Below are 20,289 nucleotides of genomic sequence, written 5' to 3'. Positions count from 1 at the left end.
CATCTGTTTAGTTGTTTAGTCATGTCCAACTCTTCGTGACCCCATGGACCAGAGCACGCCAGGCACTCCTGTCTTCCGCTGCCTCCCGCAGTTTGGTCAGACTCATATTGGTAGCTTCGAGAACATCATCTCGCCCTCTGTCGTCCCCTTCTCCTTGTGCCCTTAATCTTTCCCAACACCAGGGTCTTTTCCAGGGAGTCTGCTCTTCTCATGAGGTGCCTTGGAACTTTCTGTGCTTAAAAGTCATGTTGAAAGAAGAAGGGGTTGTATTCAGTGCAGTGCAGTGGGGAAGCAAATCCAATGTTCCTGCCACTGTGCCACACTATGAGCTTCCTGCTGCCTTCCCTTCCCTCACCCTCTTGTTAGTCTACAGCAATGTGCAACCTTGAGAAGCCAGGAGAGCAATCCAATCCCAGCTGCACAGCCCCACTGGCCGCTACTGGGAGGGGTAATGGTAAAATCCAGCTCTCTCTGTAGCCAGACTCCACATGGTTGTGAGTTGTCACGTAGTCAGCACAGAGGATATACAGTAGTCACCTGCTGTGTCCAGCTGCATTGAAATACTTGGAACTTTGCAAAAGAGAAACAGTGTGGCAGGCAAATGAATTTGGAAACAGAAAACAGCTGGCAGGGAAAGGATAAAGCCCCATCTTCCTCTCTTCCTGAAGCTGCTTTCTGATTTTAAAGAAACGTTACATGCACCTGTTTCTCATGTGTAGCTTGCTGCCCACCCCATCATAGTTGGAGTCTTTGTTCTCCATAGAAAAGGCAAAGTAGTGCCTTACTGCCTGGAGCCTCCAAGAACTAGTGAGATTCTGGAACAGAGAAAAACAAATGGCATAAGGGTAAAATTCCAAAATTGCTTGCTCGGTTTTCCTGTTTAGAACTCTGGGTTGTTGTAAGACTGCATTGTGTCACATGAGCCTGAGGTCCTTTCCAGGCTTGTGATCCTAAGCCTTGAGACTAGACATATGGGGCTCCAAAGGGCTTTTCCTTCCTGCCTCTGTGCTAGCTGATAGTACAGAGAGCAGATTGCTGGATTACATATAAGACTGGCAGTACACCTATTTCCTTCCTCAGATTGTTGGGAGCGCTGAGACATTTTGTGTACTTTAGAAATCCCTTCTCACTCATAGTATTTTCCTAGCCAATATATGGCTAGTTAACACTTTGCATATCCAGCCATTTTTGTATTTAAGAAGGTTTTTGTATTTTGAGGGGTTCTTTGTGTTACTTAGCTCCATCGTCATGCAGTTATACATTTAAAAAAGAAAAAAAATTAAACCCACTTCGAGAGTGTCCATTTGCACATTGCCCAAATGGAGAATATGCATCATAAGGGGGGAATAGGGCAGAAATTTGCATTAAATGTGCATTTGCCTATTTTTATGTGTAGGTACAAATTTAGAAATAATTGTTAGAATTTAAATTTAACTGCAGGCAAAATAATTTATTTCACTTTGAGATTACCCCGAAAGAGTTCATTTGATTTGTTTCTCACCTCCCGATCAAATGAACTATTCAATAATTTTGGCCTGCATTATTCGGTCAACCATCTTCAGTTCATGCCCCACAACTGCAGTGTGTGTGTGTCTTACAAGGTGGCATGGGGATAGCGGTCTTTTTGTTAGTTAGTTAGTTAGTTAGTTAGTTTGTTTTCTTAATCAAAACCCCCAAAGGCAAGCTGGGAGCTCAGCAGCAGGTGTTCCCAAACCACAAATGACCTGGGAATTGGGAAATAACCCTGCAGGATTATGTACCTTCCTGGGTTCATAGGTGGCAGCCTTTTCTTTTTCCACGTTTTCTGGAAATGAAATTGAGGGTACATCATTCTGCCAGGTTGAGTCCCATTTTCCAGGGACATCCTGCAGCACAATCCAGATTGCTTCCCTTTGGCATCTTGCAGCACAATCCTAGAATACCTGCTCTGTAACAAACACCATTGACTTCAGTGGGACATAACTATGACTGCAGTCTTATATACACTTACTTAGGACTAAGTTTAAGTAAATTCAATGGGATTTACTTCTGAGCAGACGTGCGTGTGTGTGTGTGTGTGTGTGTGTGTATCTGTCTGTCTATCTATCTATCTATCATCTATCTATATCTAAGTGGTTTCAATAAAAACATTAACATTCAACATTTAATAAAATTCCTAAAAACCAGATTAAAATGATATACAAACTGAATGCTACTGTATATCACAAATCAAACTGAATAGTGCAGGCATCCCCAAACTTAGCCCTCCAGATGTTTTGGGACTACAACTCCCATCACCCCTGATCTCTGGTCCTGTTAGCTAGGGATGATGCGAGTTGTAGTCTCAAAACATCTGGAGGGACGAGTTTGGGGATGCCTGGAGTAGTGTATAAAATGGAAATTAAAAATTAAAAATTAACTGAGTCTAGGAAAGTTTGGGTAAACATAAAAAGATTCTAAGATATGTTTAGAGGTCATTACTGTCTCACAGGGTTGTTCTGTTTGCACTTATTCAATAAACTTCCCCTCCCCTCCTACTCCCCCCTCCCTCCATGCACCTTACTCCCCAAATCTCTACTGGGGTTTCCCTAACCCTCTGGAGAAGATGCAGGGGGCTTGAGAGGACAGGGAGGAGAGGAGGTCCTTGCATGAAAGGAAAAACTTTGTTGGAGACAACCCAGTACTTTTTAATGGTAGAGGAAATAAAATAAAATACTGTTTTGTCTTTGTTTTAGGACTGTCAGCAGCTAAGTTGTTGTCTGAATCTGGAGTTAATGTTGTGGTTTTAGAGGCCCGTGACAGAGTTGGAGGGCGGACTTTCACAATTAGGGTAAGAAACAAGTAGCCTATAACCATATTTTATGTAAATGTAGCATATGACATTCTTGAAAGAGGGTTCCAGTTCTGCAAAAGGTTCTGCTTAATCACAAAGTTATGTAGAACACATAACTGTGGTTCTAAGTTTGCATGTGTGAATTGGGCCTAATTCTGAGGTGGAGCTTTGTTTGCTGCTATGAAACGTAAGCACTTCCTGGCTCTTCCAGTGTGGAACATCCAGTAGGTTCTGTTATTCCTGCATTTTTTTCCTCTTTTGACAGAACAAGCAAGTAAACTATGTAGATGTTGGTGGTGCTTACGTGGGACCTACCCAGAACCGAATTCTGCGGCTGGCTAAAGAACTCGGCATAGAAACATACAAAGTAAATGTAAATGAGAGAGTTATCCTGCATACAAATGTAAGAATTACATTTTCTACATCTCCTTTTGTCATCGGTGTGCACAGGAAGACGTTTGATGCATTGTAATATGAAGGACATAGATCTCTTTTCTGTTCGTTTATTGACAGCTGAGTGGAAATGTTTCTTATGCATTCTTGCATCCAAGTGCAAGAGCACCTTCCCCTCTTGTGCCTTCCAAGAACAAGCATTCAGAAGCAGAATACCTCCAACCGTGGAGGCAGAGCATAGCCATCCTGACTAGCAGCCACTGGTAGCCTTTACCTCTATAAAACATCCATGCATTTGTTTAATCCAGGCATAGGCAAACTCAGCCCTCCAGATGTTTTGGGACTACAACTCCCATCATCCCTGACCACTGGTCCTGTTTGCTAGGGATCATGGGAGTTGTAGTCCCAAAACATCTGGAGGACCGAGTTTGTCTGTGCCTGGTTTTAAAGCCATCTGGTAAGTTGTTGACCAGTACTGCCTCCTGTTGTAGCAAATTACATAGTTAAACCTTGCTCTGTGTGAAGAAATACTTCCTTTTGTCTGCTCTGAATCCTCCAACATCCAGCTTCTTTGGACAACCACAGATTTTAGTGCTATGAGTTCTTGTGTTTCCAACAAAACAAAAATGTCCCATATTGGTTTCAGAAATTAAAGAGAATGCTTATCAGTGGAAATGCTTTCTGAGGAGGAACTGTCTCTTCATTCCATAAAACAACACAATCTTTTTTTAATAATAATAATTGAATAATTAAATGACAATTACTAATAGTAGCAGAAATCCAGGCTCTTGCTCCTCCAAACATTCACTTTAAAGGGGGGGGGGGGTTGCAACCAGTCACCTAAACTAGGAGGGGTAGGGGTTGGGAGAAAGAGTGTGTCAGTTTAATTCTTGTTTCCTTATATACACATTGTATTATTGAAAATCAGTAACTGGATACAGAACAACCGAACAAAACCCTGCACTTGCAAGTCTATGTGTCCTTTGCTGTGTGTTCAACAGGACACAGTGGGACTACATCTGAATAAACATGCATGAGTTTCTATAGTTACAAGGCGTGATCTCCCTCCTCCCCCCATACACTGTAGACAAAAACCAGTTTTTTGAAGCTCAGATAGCATTTAAAAATAATAAAGCAACAGACTGTGGTAGCCAAAATTGCATGCAATAAAAAAAACTTCTGTCATGCCACGTTGGTTACATTACATGCTGTTCCCAACCTTCAGACCATAGTTCCAGTCACTGGTTTAAGCACAAGTTCACTGTTGAGTTTTAAATCTGAATACAGAGCACTTAGAAGATACAGCAAAATGTTTATTTCTAACTGTTGAAGAGAAATTGCTTTCTTGATTGATGATGTTTCCCCCCTCCCTGTTCAGTTATATGGGAATGATGATGCTCCTCCTTTCCCAGAAGGTGTGTATGTTGTGATTATGAGCTAAGAAAGAGTTGAGAACATTTCCTACTTGGCTATGATAACTGGACAAGTTTTCTCATGTTTCTGTAAATCCAATTGGATTTATAGCTTCAAATCTGCTGAGTTACTTTGGATAAAAACTTGCATTAGAGCACTGCCACTCACATTTATCTCCCTGTCACTCTGAGCAGCAACACAGGATTAAGTGAGGTGTATCTATATCCCAAAAGTCTTCTGCAGTTTTCTTATTTGGTTTCCTCACACTATGTTTATTTAGTTACAACAGTAGTTTAGGTGCCTATTCAAACACTGCATTTTACATCCATGCAATAGGAGAGCAGAGATCTAGAAGGGCCATAGCAGCATCTGCCTTACATGCAGATGGTTCCAGGTTTAATCCTCCGGATCTGCAGGTAGGGCTGAGAATTCCCCCTGCCTGTGATCCTAGAGAGATGCTACTAACCTGTGAGGACACTACTAAACTAAATAGAGCAATAGTCAGACTTGATATAAGGCAGGTCCCTATGTACCTAATCAGACCCATCCTCCTGAGACCAGTGTTGTAGTGACCCTGCTCTCTGAAGGGTAGAAGTTTAGCAATTGGCAGGATGGGTGGGGCAGGTCTCTGTAGTATAAGAAAGCAATTCTATTTGCTTAGGAGATGAAGTTTTCAATTTTGGGTTTCTGTCCTAAAGACCAAATTGAGGACAGTTTGCAAAAGCAGAACTGTGAGAACAGCTGAAGGAAGAGAAGAAGAAGAAACTCTGTAGGAGATTTTGTTTCTGCAATACCTAGAGGTCAGAATACACATCCCATAGTAATCATTAACCATCATTTCTGAGGCTGTTGGACAATGAACTTGAGCTTTGTTTATTGCATTTATTATGTGTTCTTTGATTTCAGTTTGTTGGAATGCATAAATGGGGTTGTTAGCTGTTGCTTTTTGAATATTTGAAACGTACTGCTAACCTAGAGCACACTTTTAAATGTTGCTTTTTAGAGCCGTTTCAAGAGCCGTTTCAATCTTATGAGCTACATGGCATGAATGTAAAAGGGTTTACTCAAACAAGCATGCAAATCAGGACAAAGCTTTTTCTTGCCATAGCCTCAACCCAGCTTTTGCAATGTATTTTGCTGACATTCAGGACACACACGCCCATATCACAACTTGGGGACACAAAATTAAATCAATTGGCAGTAGATTCAGCAGCAAAAAATTAATTTTCTTCTCATGAGAAATGAGAGCACTTATGCAGTCAGCAAAAGGAAATAGCAGACCTTAACCCTTCCACTCCCTTGTGGTCCTGAGCCCTATAGTCCTAAAGTAAGAAAGGTGGCATTCACTTAAGAACGTTCATAAAATCACATAAATGACATATGATGTAGCAATATTTGTATCCAGTTAAATATTTACTGATTAATCTGTATGTAGTGTAAAAGGTTTGTTTTGGGATCTGTCTGGCTTATATTTGAACATTATATTATATTCTCACTAAAAGGAATACATTTCCTTTGGTTTTGACTGTGGTATAAGAACATGTAGAAAGATTAATCCCACACACCCACACCCTGGAAGTGGACATTACATTTTGGAATCTTCTGTGTATGAAAGCTACCTTAACTAGCTTTGCTTATTGGCTGATGTCTTCAGAAAAATCCATCTTTTCTATACTTTGTTTTATGGATTCATTTCCAACTTTGTAGGTGGATTGTAAGTGATATAGCTGCTATGGAGACCTCAGATCCATGCCAGGAAACAAATCCGTTGTTCCATATATTTATTTGTTTCAGGGAAAGTCCTATCCATTTCGTGGTGCGTTTCCTCCAGTGTGGAATCCTATCGTATATCTTGATTTTAACAATTTTTGGAGGACAATGGATGAACTGGGAAAAGAGGTATGTTAGAAGCAATGAAGGGATACTATGTATCAATATCTGCAATATTTCTAAAAGCTCATATGGAAAATTATTAGGGCTACACGAAGATAGCATTCAGTAAGAATCCATCAATAATCAAAAAGAGTTCTTTATACTGTATAATCATTGTGTAGACATTGAAATCTTCAGTTGTGAAATGTATTGGCCAAATGAGTTTGTATCATCTGGCATGATTAACAACCAAGTGTGTTTTACTTTAGGAAAATAAATTGTGCCAGAGGCACAGACCTGCCTTTCCGGCACTATCTTAATAATGAAATACAGATAGTGGAAATCTCTTGTGTGTTCAGCTTTGCTGGCTCTGTTAGACGTGACCCAGCCTAGCTTCACTCTATTTTGCCCAGAAGCATAGTTAGTGGTTTATATTTTGTCCAAGCCAATTTTTCTTCTTTCCCTCCACCTGAGAGTTTTTGGCAACAGCAGCAAAGAAGGGGAAAATAAAACAGACGTAATGTTGGAGTGGGTGGAGCCCAGTGCCTTGAGAGGGATGCAAATTGCCCCCTCCTCAGTGATCAGGTGGATCATCTGAGGGGCAGAGATGGGACAAGAAAGGTTTCTTCTCAGTTGATCTGCATGGATCAGCTGAGAGAAGGAGACTTTGCACCTGTACATCTGCCTTTCAGTGGTCTCTCTCTCTCTGTGTGTATGGACAAGATGCATGTGCAGCCCCTGGAGAGTTGGTCATGTGCAGCCCCTGGATGGTTGGTTATGGTTGAATGGGACCCTCAGGCCAAAAAGGATTAGCCTCCACTGGGTACCTGGGTATAAGTCCTATTGAACTCAGTGGTGCTATCTGAGTAGACATGTGTAGGATTGCACTAGAAATCTTAGCAAGTTTTAAATGTACATATAGTGAACATTGGAAAAAAGCTCCAAATAGCTGTCCTATCTCCAGTTGTTCTGACTGATTAAAACAATGTTCTACTGGTTCTGAATAGAAGAATTCACCTATTTAATTTTATTCCATATGGAGTGTTCTGCATCTATGAAGCATGAACATATATATGTGTGTGTGTGTGTGTGTGTGTGTGTGTACATACATATATATGTGCACATGCGCACACAAACACACACACACACACACACACACACACACGTAATTGCATTAGTGTGCATTTGGGGCTGTGGAGTGAACCTATTGCCTGAATGCTGTTTTGGTACATGGATGGAAGTTGACTTTTGACTGTGATATATGTAGTCTGGTGAGTAAGGAGAGTGACTTATTTCCCCACCTCCCACCCCTGGTCTTCAGATTCCAGCTGACGCTCCCTGGGATGCACCACATGCTGCAGAATGGGACAAAATGACAATGAAAGAATTCATTGACAAACACTGCTGGACCAAGTAGGTGATTTGATTCATTTTGAAATTTTACCTTAATGTGATACTTGCTTCTTTGCTTGCTACATGCCATATTCAGGCCACATACATCAAACCCTTATTCATGTTGCCTCTCTCCTCAAGTCATAGAATAACCAATCATACATATACAGTGTTGCTAGAGAAATACATTTGGCAGCAGAAAGTAAAAAATGTAGAATATACTTAAAGTGAGGAACATGCTTGACAGATTTTATGTGCTGGAAGATCCATATGTTATGAATGCAAACACTTTGGGCACCCCCAGGTGACCTTAAGCATCGGGTTTTCACACTTCTTCCCGGTAAACAATGGCCCATCTCACACATTTCAGTGCTTTCCCCATCACTTCCGTAAAATCTGGTTTTTTTAAATTCATTCATTGCATCAATGAATAATAAACATGAATACTGGAAGATGTATAGAAAACACGTTCCTGATTCTGAAGGTGAAAGGAGGGGCTTTGGGATATGGTATTATAGTACCAATTACCATTCCCCACAGTTTAATAGGTAGTTCCACTTGTTTCCCCACATCTCAATGTATGCAGGCATTGAGAGACAGGAATAGGGAGAACTTTGGTGGACTTCAAGGGAAGACTCCTCACATTGACATCATTGCTGCCTATCTTGGCAGGGCCATGGTGAGGTTGAGACTGCGGGGTTGCACTGGCAGAGCTGTTGGATTTGGGACAGAGCTGCTGCTGCATGCTCCCGGCCTCACCCCAGCCCAACCATGTCCAGACAAGAAGCCATGACGCCCCAGCCATGCCATGCCTCACCACACACACCAGTACAGAGAATTTCAAATAGATGCTGAAAACCTTTTCAACTACATAAATGATGAGCTTAATGAGGCTTCCTTGGAGGGCAGAGGTAAACATCACCACTAAATATGAAATATAGTTTTCCCCAAAGCAAATATCAATCATTGACTGCAACCATTAAATAAATAAGTCTACAGTACATTGAATCCATAGAATTTGTACATCCATATTGCTTTTGTAGACTAACAGCCTAGTTGGGAGCTGCCTCAGATCATCAGCTGTTCAATTCTGGTCTAGACCAATACCTATTAATATGCTATTTGCAGTTTTAAGGTCTTTGCAATTAACAGAGATTTTGGGCAATTTATTTTTAGTGGAAGTGATAACATCTAGGAATGTAATAAAGGCAATAAATTCTGAACAAATCAATAGCACTACAAAATTAATGAACAAAGGAGGAGCTGTCACTCATTCAAATGAGCTTTCCTCATCAGATTAAGAAAACACTGCACTCTCTTCTATTATTATTTATTAGATTTCTTACCTACCCTTCACCATAAGGTCCCAGGGCAGGTTATAATGGCAGAAACAATAGAGTTTAAAACAAAAGAAAACCAACAATCAATAATAATATTTTAAAATCATTACATTAATTTACAATTTTCAAGTAGGCCACAATAATGCTATTCAGTTATCAAAGCCCTGGATAAATAAGTACATCTTCAATGCATGATGAAAGGCAAAGAATGATGCTGCTGGAGACACACCTCTGTGTGGTTGGTTATTCTTATCTCACATTACCACCCCTCAAGCTTCTGAGGGTGACAGAACTACCAAGAAGGCCAATTAAATAGAATATTTGTTCGGTTTCCTAATAATAATATATTTTAAAAATTGTAGAGAAAAATACTGTTGATAATAGCAAATTAATATCAATAGCTCTCAATCTTTGTTGTCTGTACCTCTTCATTGTATAAAGAACCACTAGGGATTTTGCTACACTCTTTGTTGATATCAACGTCACTTCAGAGTCACACATGGTCTCTGCTCTCTGGTTCCTGTGGTATGTGAAGCTGTGTGGAGGAACAACCAGGATATTTTCCGTAACCAATGGAGGGCAGGTATGTGAAATCATACATGGATTCTTCCTTGTGAGAGGAATGTAGCTGTTGCATCTTCTCTAACTGATGGAGGAAGAGCATTGGACAAGAACTCAATGTGCTTTTACAGTCCTGGAATAAACAAATAGAAGACCATGTTTTTTGAACATTTTAGACTCCTGTTGAAATTAGATTAATATTATTTCCTCTCCCACTTTCACACACCCCATACTATAGAGGATTTACTGTGCTATTGCGATAATGATCCAGTTTAGTTTCTATGGTTACTAGCCAGTTACTGTGTTCTTAAGAATTCTGTATCTCATCACCACCACCACCCTGCCCAGAGTCTCTAGTTTAATAAACATGCACCCAAAGTACAGTACTACTTATTGCCTGTCGTAATCACAAGGGTCTTTGGAGAGGTCCCTCAATTAGAGCAGAATTTAGAAAACAGTTTTTATTATTTCTGAGAACATGAAAGTAATAAAGAGACACTATTTCAAGGAATACTTTGTCGGGAACACTGCAGTCCCCTGTGAAAGCAATACTTCATAAGTTGGAAGTTTTATGCTTTTCCTGTGCTCGTACCAATTGTGAATTCTTCTGACCTAGAAATGATAGCAAAAGACTGTCTATGACACATCTTTCATAATTATACTAAATGTATGAGAGATACCATATCCCATAGAAGAAAACTAATATGCTTTTTTCCACATATGGTTCTGGTTCAGGGCTTATGCCAGTAGTCAGCCAGGTCAAGCACATGCTGAAGATGTTTGCTGATTTTGATTACTTGGGAAATCCAGCTTTCAATGTCATTTTCTCTCAAGCTTAATTAAAGATGGACTACACCATTTTTTAAATATATATAAAAATAACATTATCTTATTTCTCTGATGGTGCTGGTGTTCCCAGGAGAGGAAGTTTGTCGGGGGTTCTGGACAGATAACAGAGAAGATAATGGCACTACTCAAAGGCACTGTGAAACTGGAGAGGCCTGTAATCCACATTGATCACTCAGGTGATAGTGTCATTGTGGAGACACTGAACCATGAGACATATAAGGTAATCCAATAAGAATAAAACATAGTATGCATTTAATAGGAGGCATGTCCGCTATAGCTTTTAAGCCAATGTAATCAGCCCCACCCTTGTGTGTTACTCTGCTTCTCTCAGTACTGAGGAAATCTTTGAAATCTATTTTATTGATCTATTTATGAGAGCTTCATCAGACTCTGACATTTTCCTGTCCTCGCTGTCACTTCCTTCCTACCTTTTATATCTATGTCACTGGACTGCCACTACAGTGCCCACAGCTTTTAATCTGTACAAATGTAAATGTCAGAATGATTGAAGTACTGAGAGAACATCTCTCGAAAGTGTGTAACATTTCCTCATACAAATCTGTATGAAAAGCTTATGCCACGATAAATGTTACTCTTTCAACATTTAACAAAGCAACGTTAGCCTTTAACTGCCATGGTTGCTCTTCTGGGATATGTGTCTTATGTTTTCCTCTTTACATTTTACAGAGCAAGTACGTGATTAGTGCCATCCCACCAGCCTTAACCACAAAGATCCATTTCAAGCCAGAACTACCAACAAAAAGAAACCAGTTAATCCAGCGCATTCCCATGGGCTTTGTTATCAAATGCATGATGTACTACAAAGAAGCCTTTTGGAAGGAGTCAGGTATGTGTGCCTCAGTCTGGCACGATTAAGAATTGATTCATTTATATCCCACTTTCTGCTTATGAAAACAGTGGACTTTGGCCTTTCAAATTTGAGTAGCACACTGTGCAAGGTCAAAATCTTGTCATCGTCGTCCCACCACCTCTCACCTTCCGTTCTGCTCAATTTACTACGTCATAGTTGTGGCGCCATGCGGCACACCCTAGCCTATCCATCTAGTGTAGCAGAACCAGTTATGCTGCCCTAAATCTGCCTCTGGCAGAGCTCAAGAAAGCGAACAACATTCAAAGTAAAACTGTGATAAGGGTGGAGTTATCAAGCTTCTAAGTCTCGTCTGATGGGTACACAAGTTATGTAATCCTGTCAATATGTACAATCACTAGTGTTGATGCACTTTCCCTTTCAAACACATATTAATCACAACATAGATATGCAGTGTATTATCTTCAAAACTGTGTTTAATAGAAATATCATTGTATATGAAAATGGGAGACAGGGAGGCATATCAAAGAGTTTTTGAGTATTGCAATGAGCAAAAATATTTATTTTTTTTTTAAAAATATTTTATTTGTTGAATATAAGAACAACATATAAGATTAGAAAGTGCATTCCTTGGAAGTTTGAACAGGAAGATTTATGCAGCACAAGAGTTCTAAATGTGCAACGGCTAACAAGATATTTAATGTTAAAATAAATGTACATTTGTGCATGGAAATAGTACTCCACACTGAGTATTTCTGGCGGCCATTCTATTTTTCCTTTCAGATTTTTGTGGCTGTGCAATGATTTTGGATGAAGAGGCTCCAATTTCAATCACCTTAGATGATACTAAACCTGATGACTCTGTACCTGCTATTATGGGGTAATGAAGCCTGCGTTTATATATTAGATGCAAAGAATATTGACTGAAAGACTTGTGCAAGACCAGCTGGTGTGAAGTTATGGAATGTATGCTAGGTAACATAAGAGAACCCTATAGAAAAATGTATTTTGCCTTGCTATTAGTTCCATCATGCATGTCCTGAGCTCTGTCCTTTGTTTCACACACATGTAAACATTAACTTTTAGCACTTGTTGCTGTGCTCACAAATCCCCACATACCACAAGGGAATCTACATGCCATTGCAGGAATCCATTATTGAAATTAACAATTTCTGAAGTATAAGACCAGTTGCATGTAGCTCTTATGTATTGCTGTTCTTTTTTTTTACATTTTGGTGGCATGCATCCCCCCCTCCCCCCATTTTGTGTATGCAATATTGACATGTACTTTCTTCCCTGTTTAGCTTTATCCTTACAAGAAAGGCATTTAGACTAGCAGATCTTAGCAAAGAGGAGAGGTAAGAATAAGCAACTCCTAAACATATCTCTGATTTAAAAGTCTGTTTGTATTCCCTAACAATAATTAATTCTTTATCATTGTATAGTGGTGCATTTTTAAGATGCAGAAGTCAGATTTTTAAGATATATACAATCAAACCTAACTTCATGGTTGTTATGAGATAGTAGCTTGGACAAGGTCACTTAACAAGCTGAGCAACAACTAAAAAGCTTGCTCCAACTCTCTAGAAGAGGTGAAAGTCTGCCATCTTTGTGTATGAACTTCAGTTTAGTACAAAAATTGTAGTCTTTTGAGTAAATACACTCACTGGAAGATTTGAGTTGTTCAGTGGTTTTGATAGTTGTTTGAAATCTTATTTTGCTGTCCTATTAGTTTCAAAAACCTAATGATTATGGATTTGGGTCCTTTCACATTTTCTCTGTACCTTTTCCTTCTTCATGCAGGAAGAGAAAAATCTGTGAACTCTATGCAAAAGTCTTTGGATCAGAAGAAGCTTTACATGTAAGGAAGAAGAGCATCTAAAATTGGTGGAGTATTACTTATTACAACTTTATGGTTTAGCTATATGAACATTTGGGGTCTGTGTTCATATTATTATTTGGTTCTTAGGTGAAAAGGTAATAGATGACAACTATTTTATCCCTTGCCATCTGAATGAAATCCTTAAATGTAAATACCAGGTGATATCCAGTCATATTCAAAGCAGACCCCTCAGAATCAATAAGGGAAAATGCAGAATTGCATGCCACAAATTAGGAGATACAGGTGTGTTAAGTAAATTAGCACAATCATTACAGGTGGAGTAGGGTATGTGATAACAATCTTTTTGAAAACGAATGAAGATCCTTTTATATTATATTAGAATGCAAGACAAAATAAGGTGCTGGGAAACTCCCCCTTTTTGTGAAAGCATTCTTTTCTTTTTAACTGAAAATATATATTTTACAGCATGTAATTGATTAATGTGGTCTTCTTTTGTTTATTTTTCCTTGTAAAGCAAAATACAAATCTAACTTGAAAGCAGTGCTTCTGTTATAGGGAAATGTAATTTATCTAATACGACAGCAATCTTGTTAATGGTTTTGATTAATGTGAATGGTTTTGATTAATGTTTATGGGCCTATATTGCATCAAATGGGTGATTAGCAAAAAAGCTTGATTGTCTTTAATTACTTAGAATCTCAGAGGGAGAAAGAGGCAGGCATCTTTGAGGAATGTTGTTTTTGGATCTGATGCAGGAAGAACCATGTAGTCAACTACTTCTTAATCAAAGCTCCTCCATTGATATTTACATAAGAACAAAGCTAAATTAAGTTTATTAATTTCAAATACTTAGTTGGTAAAACTTACTTTTACTTTGGATCTATGTGGAAGCAACCATAATCTCAATGGCAATCATACCAATCTCTATACATCTAAAGATGATCAGAGCTTGTTTGCCTATTTTATAGACTATCCAAAGGCAATCCTGAGAGATGGAATTATGCTTTCTTAAAACATGTTAACCATTACTTTTAGAAAATTGTTTCAGAAGGCAACTGCCATATTATTTTGTGCTGTTAAAACACTCTGTTTACAAAGTATTGCCTAATCCCTTGCATCTCTGCTCCATCACTGAAATCTTCAGAGGAGATTAACGACTGCCTATGGCTTGGATGAAAACAGCTCATATCCACCAAGAGCTGTGCACTCAGCATTGTGGTTCCAATCTTATGAAATTCCCTTTCAGATGAGGTCAGGCAGGCCCCCCTCCCCCATTGAACTTCCAATACCTGTTGAAGACTTTTTTGTTGTTGTTGTTCCAAAAGACATTTTAATTGGAGTCTGATTTTATAGTTGTAGCACATTCAGGGCCATCTCGTCATAGATGCTGGGTGGTGCGGCACGCCAGGGCACCGGGCCCCCCAGGGGCGCCCCCGCGAGCCTGCCAGTATACCAGGCGCCCCCGCCCCAACCCGCCCCCGCCCCCATGGGCGGGCGGGCACTCGCACGCCGGCGGGTGAGCTGCAAGCCAGCCGCCCTCTGGAGCCCCAGCTGGAGCGCAAAGCCCCGCGCCACTCCAGCACCACGCCCCCATCCCCCGCTCGCCCACCCCCCCCTCCCGAGGGGCGGCCAGCGCGGGAGGGAGGCGGGCGGAGAGGCGGCACGCCAGGGGCGCCGAGGGATCATTGCGCCATGGCGGCCGATCCCTTTAAGATAGCCCTGAGCACATTTTATATTTTCTGTACTGTATTTCTTGTACACATCTTAGAGATGATTATAGTTAAGCAGTAGAGAAATCATTTAAATAAATAAAAATAAGCCAAATCAATAAAGTTTAGAAAAAAGTAGATTCTGTTCAATGCTGATAGGAGCAAATTAATGCAGACTTTCCCCATTTGAATGAAGACTCTCACTTTTTCCTGGGGGGGGGGAATTGCAGAGGGGGATCACTCCTACCAAGGACCCCACCCCTGGGGTTGAAAAGCATAACCTATGAGTCCATACCACGGGATTGCAACATGTGAAAATAATGCAAGTTCTGGAAATTAAAGTTCTGCTCCATTATTACCATTTCTTCATAGACATACTGCAGGAATAATCATTTCTCTTACCTATCAATCCTCAAAGTACTCTGATATGAATCAGGCTTTGTGTTAGAGAAATGCTTGAAAAATCACAGCCTTGTTCATAGCCCGTAACAGTGAAACCCAGCTCAGTCCAAAGTATTGAGTCAGCACTGTGTAGGATCATAACCTCCTTCTCTGATTTATATGAATAGTATTCCATTTGTAAATTAACACACCTCCCTGTAATCCAGTAATGGAAACCTGGAAAACATTTACAATGTTAGTTCTGCCATGAATCAATGCCTTAAAAACAACAACACTTTGTTTGATTTATTCCTGCAGCCAGTGCATTATGAAGAAAAGAACTGGGGTGCCGAACAATATTCTGGTGGATGCTATTCAGCCTATTTGCCACCAGGCATTATTTGCCAATATGGAAGGTAAAACTAGCTAATAATGTACTCTTGTTTCATTGTTGCTAGCTGAAATTTGTTGAACTATAAAACCTTCTAGATATGAAGCCTGCCTGCACTTAGGCATACTAATACACTATCCAAGTGAGAAAAATGCCAGAAAACTGAAGCTATTGCCAGTAGGCAAAATAATAATATGCTGTAAAGCACTCTGTAAAAGCATAATAATCTATTTTAAGGTTGTAGATAACATGCTCCTGATTTAGGCATCATTGAGAAGAAACAGTTCAATTACAGCCATAGGGCTTAACTGCAGATTACTAGCAAATATGTGGCTTGGGACCTGTGGAGAAGAAGACAGTTGTGGGGGGCAGGGGGATGCAGTTTGGAGATTCCCACCCCCGAAATGGCCCACATATTTCCTTTTCCCTTTGTTTGATTCCTCTTAATAGATGTTGGATATATTTAAACTTCTGAAACTGGGGATTACTAGTGCTGAGGCAAACTGAGAAGGCTTAATTTCATACAGCGTTTTTGTTTCTTGCAGAACACATCATCCACTCATTCCCTTGGTAATTTTTTACTATGTTAGGTTAGATGGCATCTTTCCATTGTTAGGCAACTGGACCCAATGTTCTCTCCTCCAGTTCCGGTCACAATTACAGTAGCAGAATATTTTGGCTACAATGTGGACAGAGGTGCACATTTGAATGTGCAACCAAGTCCACATCCTGCAACGATTAGTACTGCATAATTAAATGTGATAATTGGAGGCAGGGCAGAGTCTTACTGCACAAATTGACAATGATGCTGTCAACAGAACAGTCAAGGGTGGCACAGTTGGGAAGCAGAGTTACTTTTCCTTTCCATGTGAAACAATAGCCAATTAGGGTAATGATGTAATCATGAATAGGAGAAAAAAATGAACAGTGCAGTGGAAGGTTCTGTGAGTTTTCTAAACATTTGCACCTTCCCTGAAACAACTTCCACAGTGTTACTAGCCACCCCAATCTCTGCCAAGCAGTGCATGAGATTTCAAAGAGGGTCTTGGCGCTCAACCAGGGTTATGTTCCTTTGGAGAAAATGAGACACAGTCGAGTCTGCAATATCTTTGAAATATGATTTTTTTTTACACATGCTTACACATATTTATACCAGATCTGTAACAATAGCAAAAGTTGAACATCATGAATATTTGAAGCTATACTGCCAGCTACTGTTCAGTAGCCTAAAGCTCTTTGCTCTCAGTGCCTACCAAGTGGGACTTATGTGTTGCGATGTTTGTTTTACAGGGTCATTCGTCAGCCAGTAGGTAGGGTCTACTTTGCTGGCACAGAGACAGCTACTCAATGGAGTGGCTACATGGAAGGTGCAGTGCAAGCTGGAGAGAGAGCGGCCAGAGAGGTAAAGAGAGCCAGAACTCACTGGGCATCTTCATTAAAGACCTAATATAGCTGTAACAGTGAGATTTTGGGTCTTCTTGGTATTCAGAGCTCAATGTCACTGTGCTAAAGAAAGAATTCTCAGCAAATCAGAAGGACCAAAGAAGAACAATATAAACTAACATTCTTTTATAACAATCAGCTGCTAATGAATCCCAGCTTATTGTTGTTTAATGTATCCTTGAAATGCCTGAATCAAAGTTTTCATGTACAATAGGATTTTTTCAAACTGAATGCTAATTAAGCCAGAATAAACTTGAATGGCGTGGAGCAGCTGCTTTAATTTACACAATAGGCCTTAGTAGTCAAATGTGCACCATTCAGCTATCAAGTAAACCACTACAGATGGCTCAACCGATAAAGGTATTAGGTGTGTGTCAGTTAACTTCCTTGTGACATCTGAACCTCCTTTGTAAACATGTTGCGGTATTTTCTGTATAGGCTAGATACTGAGGACTTGGATCTATGAATCTTCCTAGGTTGCAGTATTTGTGGGAAGTAAACATGGAACCAATTCATATCTCACCTCATTGTCCTACTGAATTATGAGTTGCCCTTGTGGTGTGTTTATTTTTCCACATGGTCTGGGTTTGCACCACCAACATACTGGTAATGTTTGAAATTGGAATCATTTGGGACGGTCAGATAATGTGGGGCTTACCACATCAGTGGTGTACCTTCTGGGAAGCATGGAAGCTAAGTGTATGATCTGTCTCTGATCTTAGACATCACTCTTGCATTGTGGGATTCTAGTATGTGGAAACAGTGTCTGACCACCATGTGCAATGCAAGAATTGGCCCTCAGTTGTCTTTATCTCATCTGTGCCTTCATGGCTTGCATGGTGATGAAAAGAATTACTGTTAGTGGGGTATCATTTTCTGTCTTCCAGATACTGTGCAGTATGGGAAGGATTTCAAAAAATGAAATTTGGGCAACAGAACCAGAATCAAAGGCAAGTATGATTTCTCATGCTCTTTTTGTAGGGCTGAACCCAACATTTCATTGTCTAGCTTATATGACTGCATCACTATAATTTATTGCCATATGATTATGAGGATACCTAATAGAAAAATAGCCATGAACTTAAAATGGAAATATTGACCTAGTTTCTAGTGTGTGCATTCAAGGTGGGCACATTTCATCAATAGAAGCCCAAACAGCCATGCAGTCTCCCACTGGGAAATTGCACATAAATAGTTTCTAGTTAGTTAAGTCCAGAGGGAAAAGTTATTTCCATGCTTGGCAAGTCTCTCGTTCTGCTCCTCAAATTGTCCATCTCTATCCCATAGTACCTGTCTCCACCTCCTTCTAGTTCCCGATAGTCTTGTAGTCTCACTCATTTGCTGAGATACCATCAGATAGGGGTTCTTCTAGCTTTCATCTAGCAAAAGTTATTTTCTGGGACCCTGTTTAACTGCATTGTACAGTTGCTTTCTTTGTTGTTGAAATTGTCATGCTCTAAAATGACTGCACATTCTACCTAGGATGTCCCGGCTTTCCCAATCAATACCACGTTTTTGGAGAGGAACTTGCCATCTGTCCCAGGCCTCTTGAGCTTCCTTGGATGTTCTGCTTTCTTCACCTCAGTGGTTGCAGCTGGACTTCTTGCATATAAAAAGGGACTTATCTTCCGAGAATGCTTCTGAAGAAAATGTTTCAATTTCGCCCTTCATGCTGGGTATTGTATTTTTATCGTGGGAACTGTATTTTTATCTGTTGCTGTATAAGTGGCCTTGAGTGGGTGAGTTTTACCCATAAAGGTTGCCTATAAATATTTTTAATGAACAAATGTTGTTCTGGGAAAGAAGTATTTTTGGACACCTGAATCAACACATCAAAAATAGTTTTAGTGTCCATTTAAAAATCAAGTAGTAGTGAAGCAAAGGTTCTATTTTCTAGTTCAAGCCCCATTTTGGGCAAAAGGATCCTGTATTGCTGGGGGTTGGACTAGATGACTCACGTGGTCCCTTCCAACTCCAGAATTCTATGATTCCTCACTTTCTTTTATTGATTAAAGTCAGTGGCCTTTTATCCCTTATGCCTTTTGAGAACAAGCCGGAACAGATACTTTGCACATTTCACAATGCCTTTGGAAAAATTCTGTCTTAATTTTTTTAAATCTCACAGTGAACAAATCAATGTTAAAGGCTTACTCTAGTGGCTCATTAAACTAGATGTTTATGCTGTCAAGTGCCTGTTGTATTTAGTCTACTGCCATTTAAAATGACAAAACTGTAATTTTGTGAATTTTGTAACTGTAAATGTAGTTTCAGCTATTATAAGAAATGAGGTTCAGCATGGATTTGACTAAAGATAAATAACTAGCATTAAGTACAAAAGCAAGGTAATAAAGTTAGCAAGAGAGATAATTTAGGGTTCCCAAGGCTCTATAAATAAAAGTGGGGTTATGATACGAACCGGTAATTATTTTACATGTACTATTTTACAGGAAACAAGTGTAGAATCCCTCACTATGTTCTGAACACATAAGATGTTGCTTTGCCATTTTTGAAATAGGAGTAACTTACAAAGCCCTTAATTAAAAATAGAAACTAGGGAAGTAGAGTCACATTTGTGTAGAAAGCTAGACAAAATGCTTCCCTTCTGACACAAACAAATAAAAATAAATCAGCTAAATGAAAATAGGTTGTATTCTGCTAAGCATCCTTATTTCTCATAACTGTGGGATAGTTTAAGCTGACAGACAGTGAGTGGAATTAAACTAAGTTTCTCAGAGTAGACCCATTGAAATTGATGGGCATGACTGAGTTAGATCCATTACTTTCAATTGAGTAAAACTTAGTTGACTACCCCCCAGAAACTGACTGATGGTCATCTAGTGAGCATAGTGGCTGGACAGGCAAATGAACCCTGTTCTCCTCAGCCTTACACAGTACTCTACGGGTAATCAGTGGCTACTAGCCACGATGGTTATACTCTGCCTCCACCATGATGCTTCTGAATACCAGTTGCTGGAAAGGGAGAGTTATCTTGTGTTCAGGTCCTGCTTGAGGTTTCCCACAGGCATCTGATTAGCCGCTGTGAGAATATGTTGCTGAACTA

The 20,289-nt window shown here is 39.9% G+C and overlaps 1 protein-coding gene across 1 annotated transcript in view; it reads left to right on the top strand.

The window, feature by feature from the left end:
- The window catches only part of LOC117045768 (amine oxidase [flavin-containing] A-like), a 29,123-nt gene extending 9,254 nt beyond the window's left edge, over positions 1-19,869 (top strand). The window contains exons 2-15 of the mRNA XM_033147134.1: positions 2,715-2,809; positions 3,078-3,215; positions 6,413-6,517; positions 7,812-7,903; positions 9,664-9,805; positions 10,703-10,852; positions 11,320-11,479; positions 12,245-12,341; positions 12,766-12,819; positions 13,265-13,322; positions 15,713-15,810; positions 17,076-17,187; positions 18,116-18,178; positions 18,711-19,869. Of these exons, the coding sequence (XP_033003025.1) occupies positions 2,715-2,809; positions 3,078-3,215; positions 6,413-6,517; positions 7,812-7,903; positions 9,664-9,805; positions 10,703-10,852; positions 11,320-11,479; positions 12,245-12,341; positions 12,766-12,819; positions 13,265-13,322; positions 15,713-15,810; positions 17,076-17,187; positions 18,116-18,178; positions 18,711-18,872 (1,526 nt within the window). The 3' untranslated portion in view covers positions 18,873-19,869. The remainder of the gene's footprint in view (positions 1-2,714; positions 2,810-3,077; positions 3,216-6,412; positions 6,518-7,811; positions 7,904-9,663; positions 9,806-10,702; positions 10,853-11,319; positions 11,480-12,244; positions 12,342-12,765; positions 12,820-13,264; positions 13,323-15,712; positions 15,811-17,075; positions 17,188-18,115; positions 18,179-18,710) is intronic.
- Positions 19,870-20,289: the final 420 nt, after the last annotated feature.

This window comes from Lacerta agilis, chromosome 4 (assembly GCF_009819535.1).
Source record: "Lacerta agilis isolate rLacAgi1 chromosome 4, rLacAgi1.pri, whole genome shotgun sequence".
Taxonomy (NCBI): domain Eukaryota; kingdom Metazoa; phylum Chordata; class Lepidosauria; order Squamata; family Lacertidae; genus Lacerta; species Lacerta agilis.
This window is presented reverse-complemented; position numbering and strand designations above follow the sequence as displayed.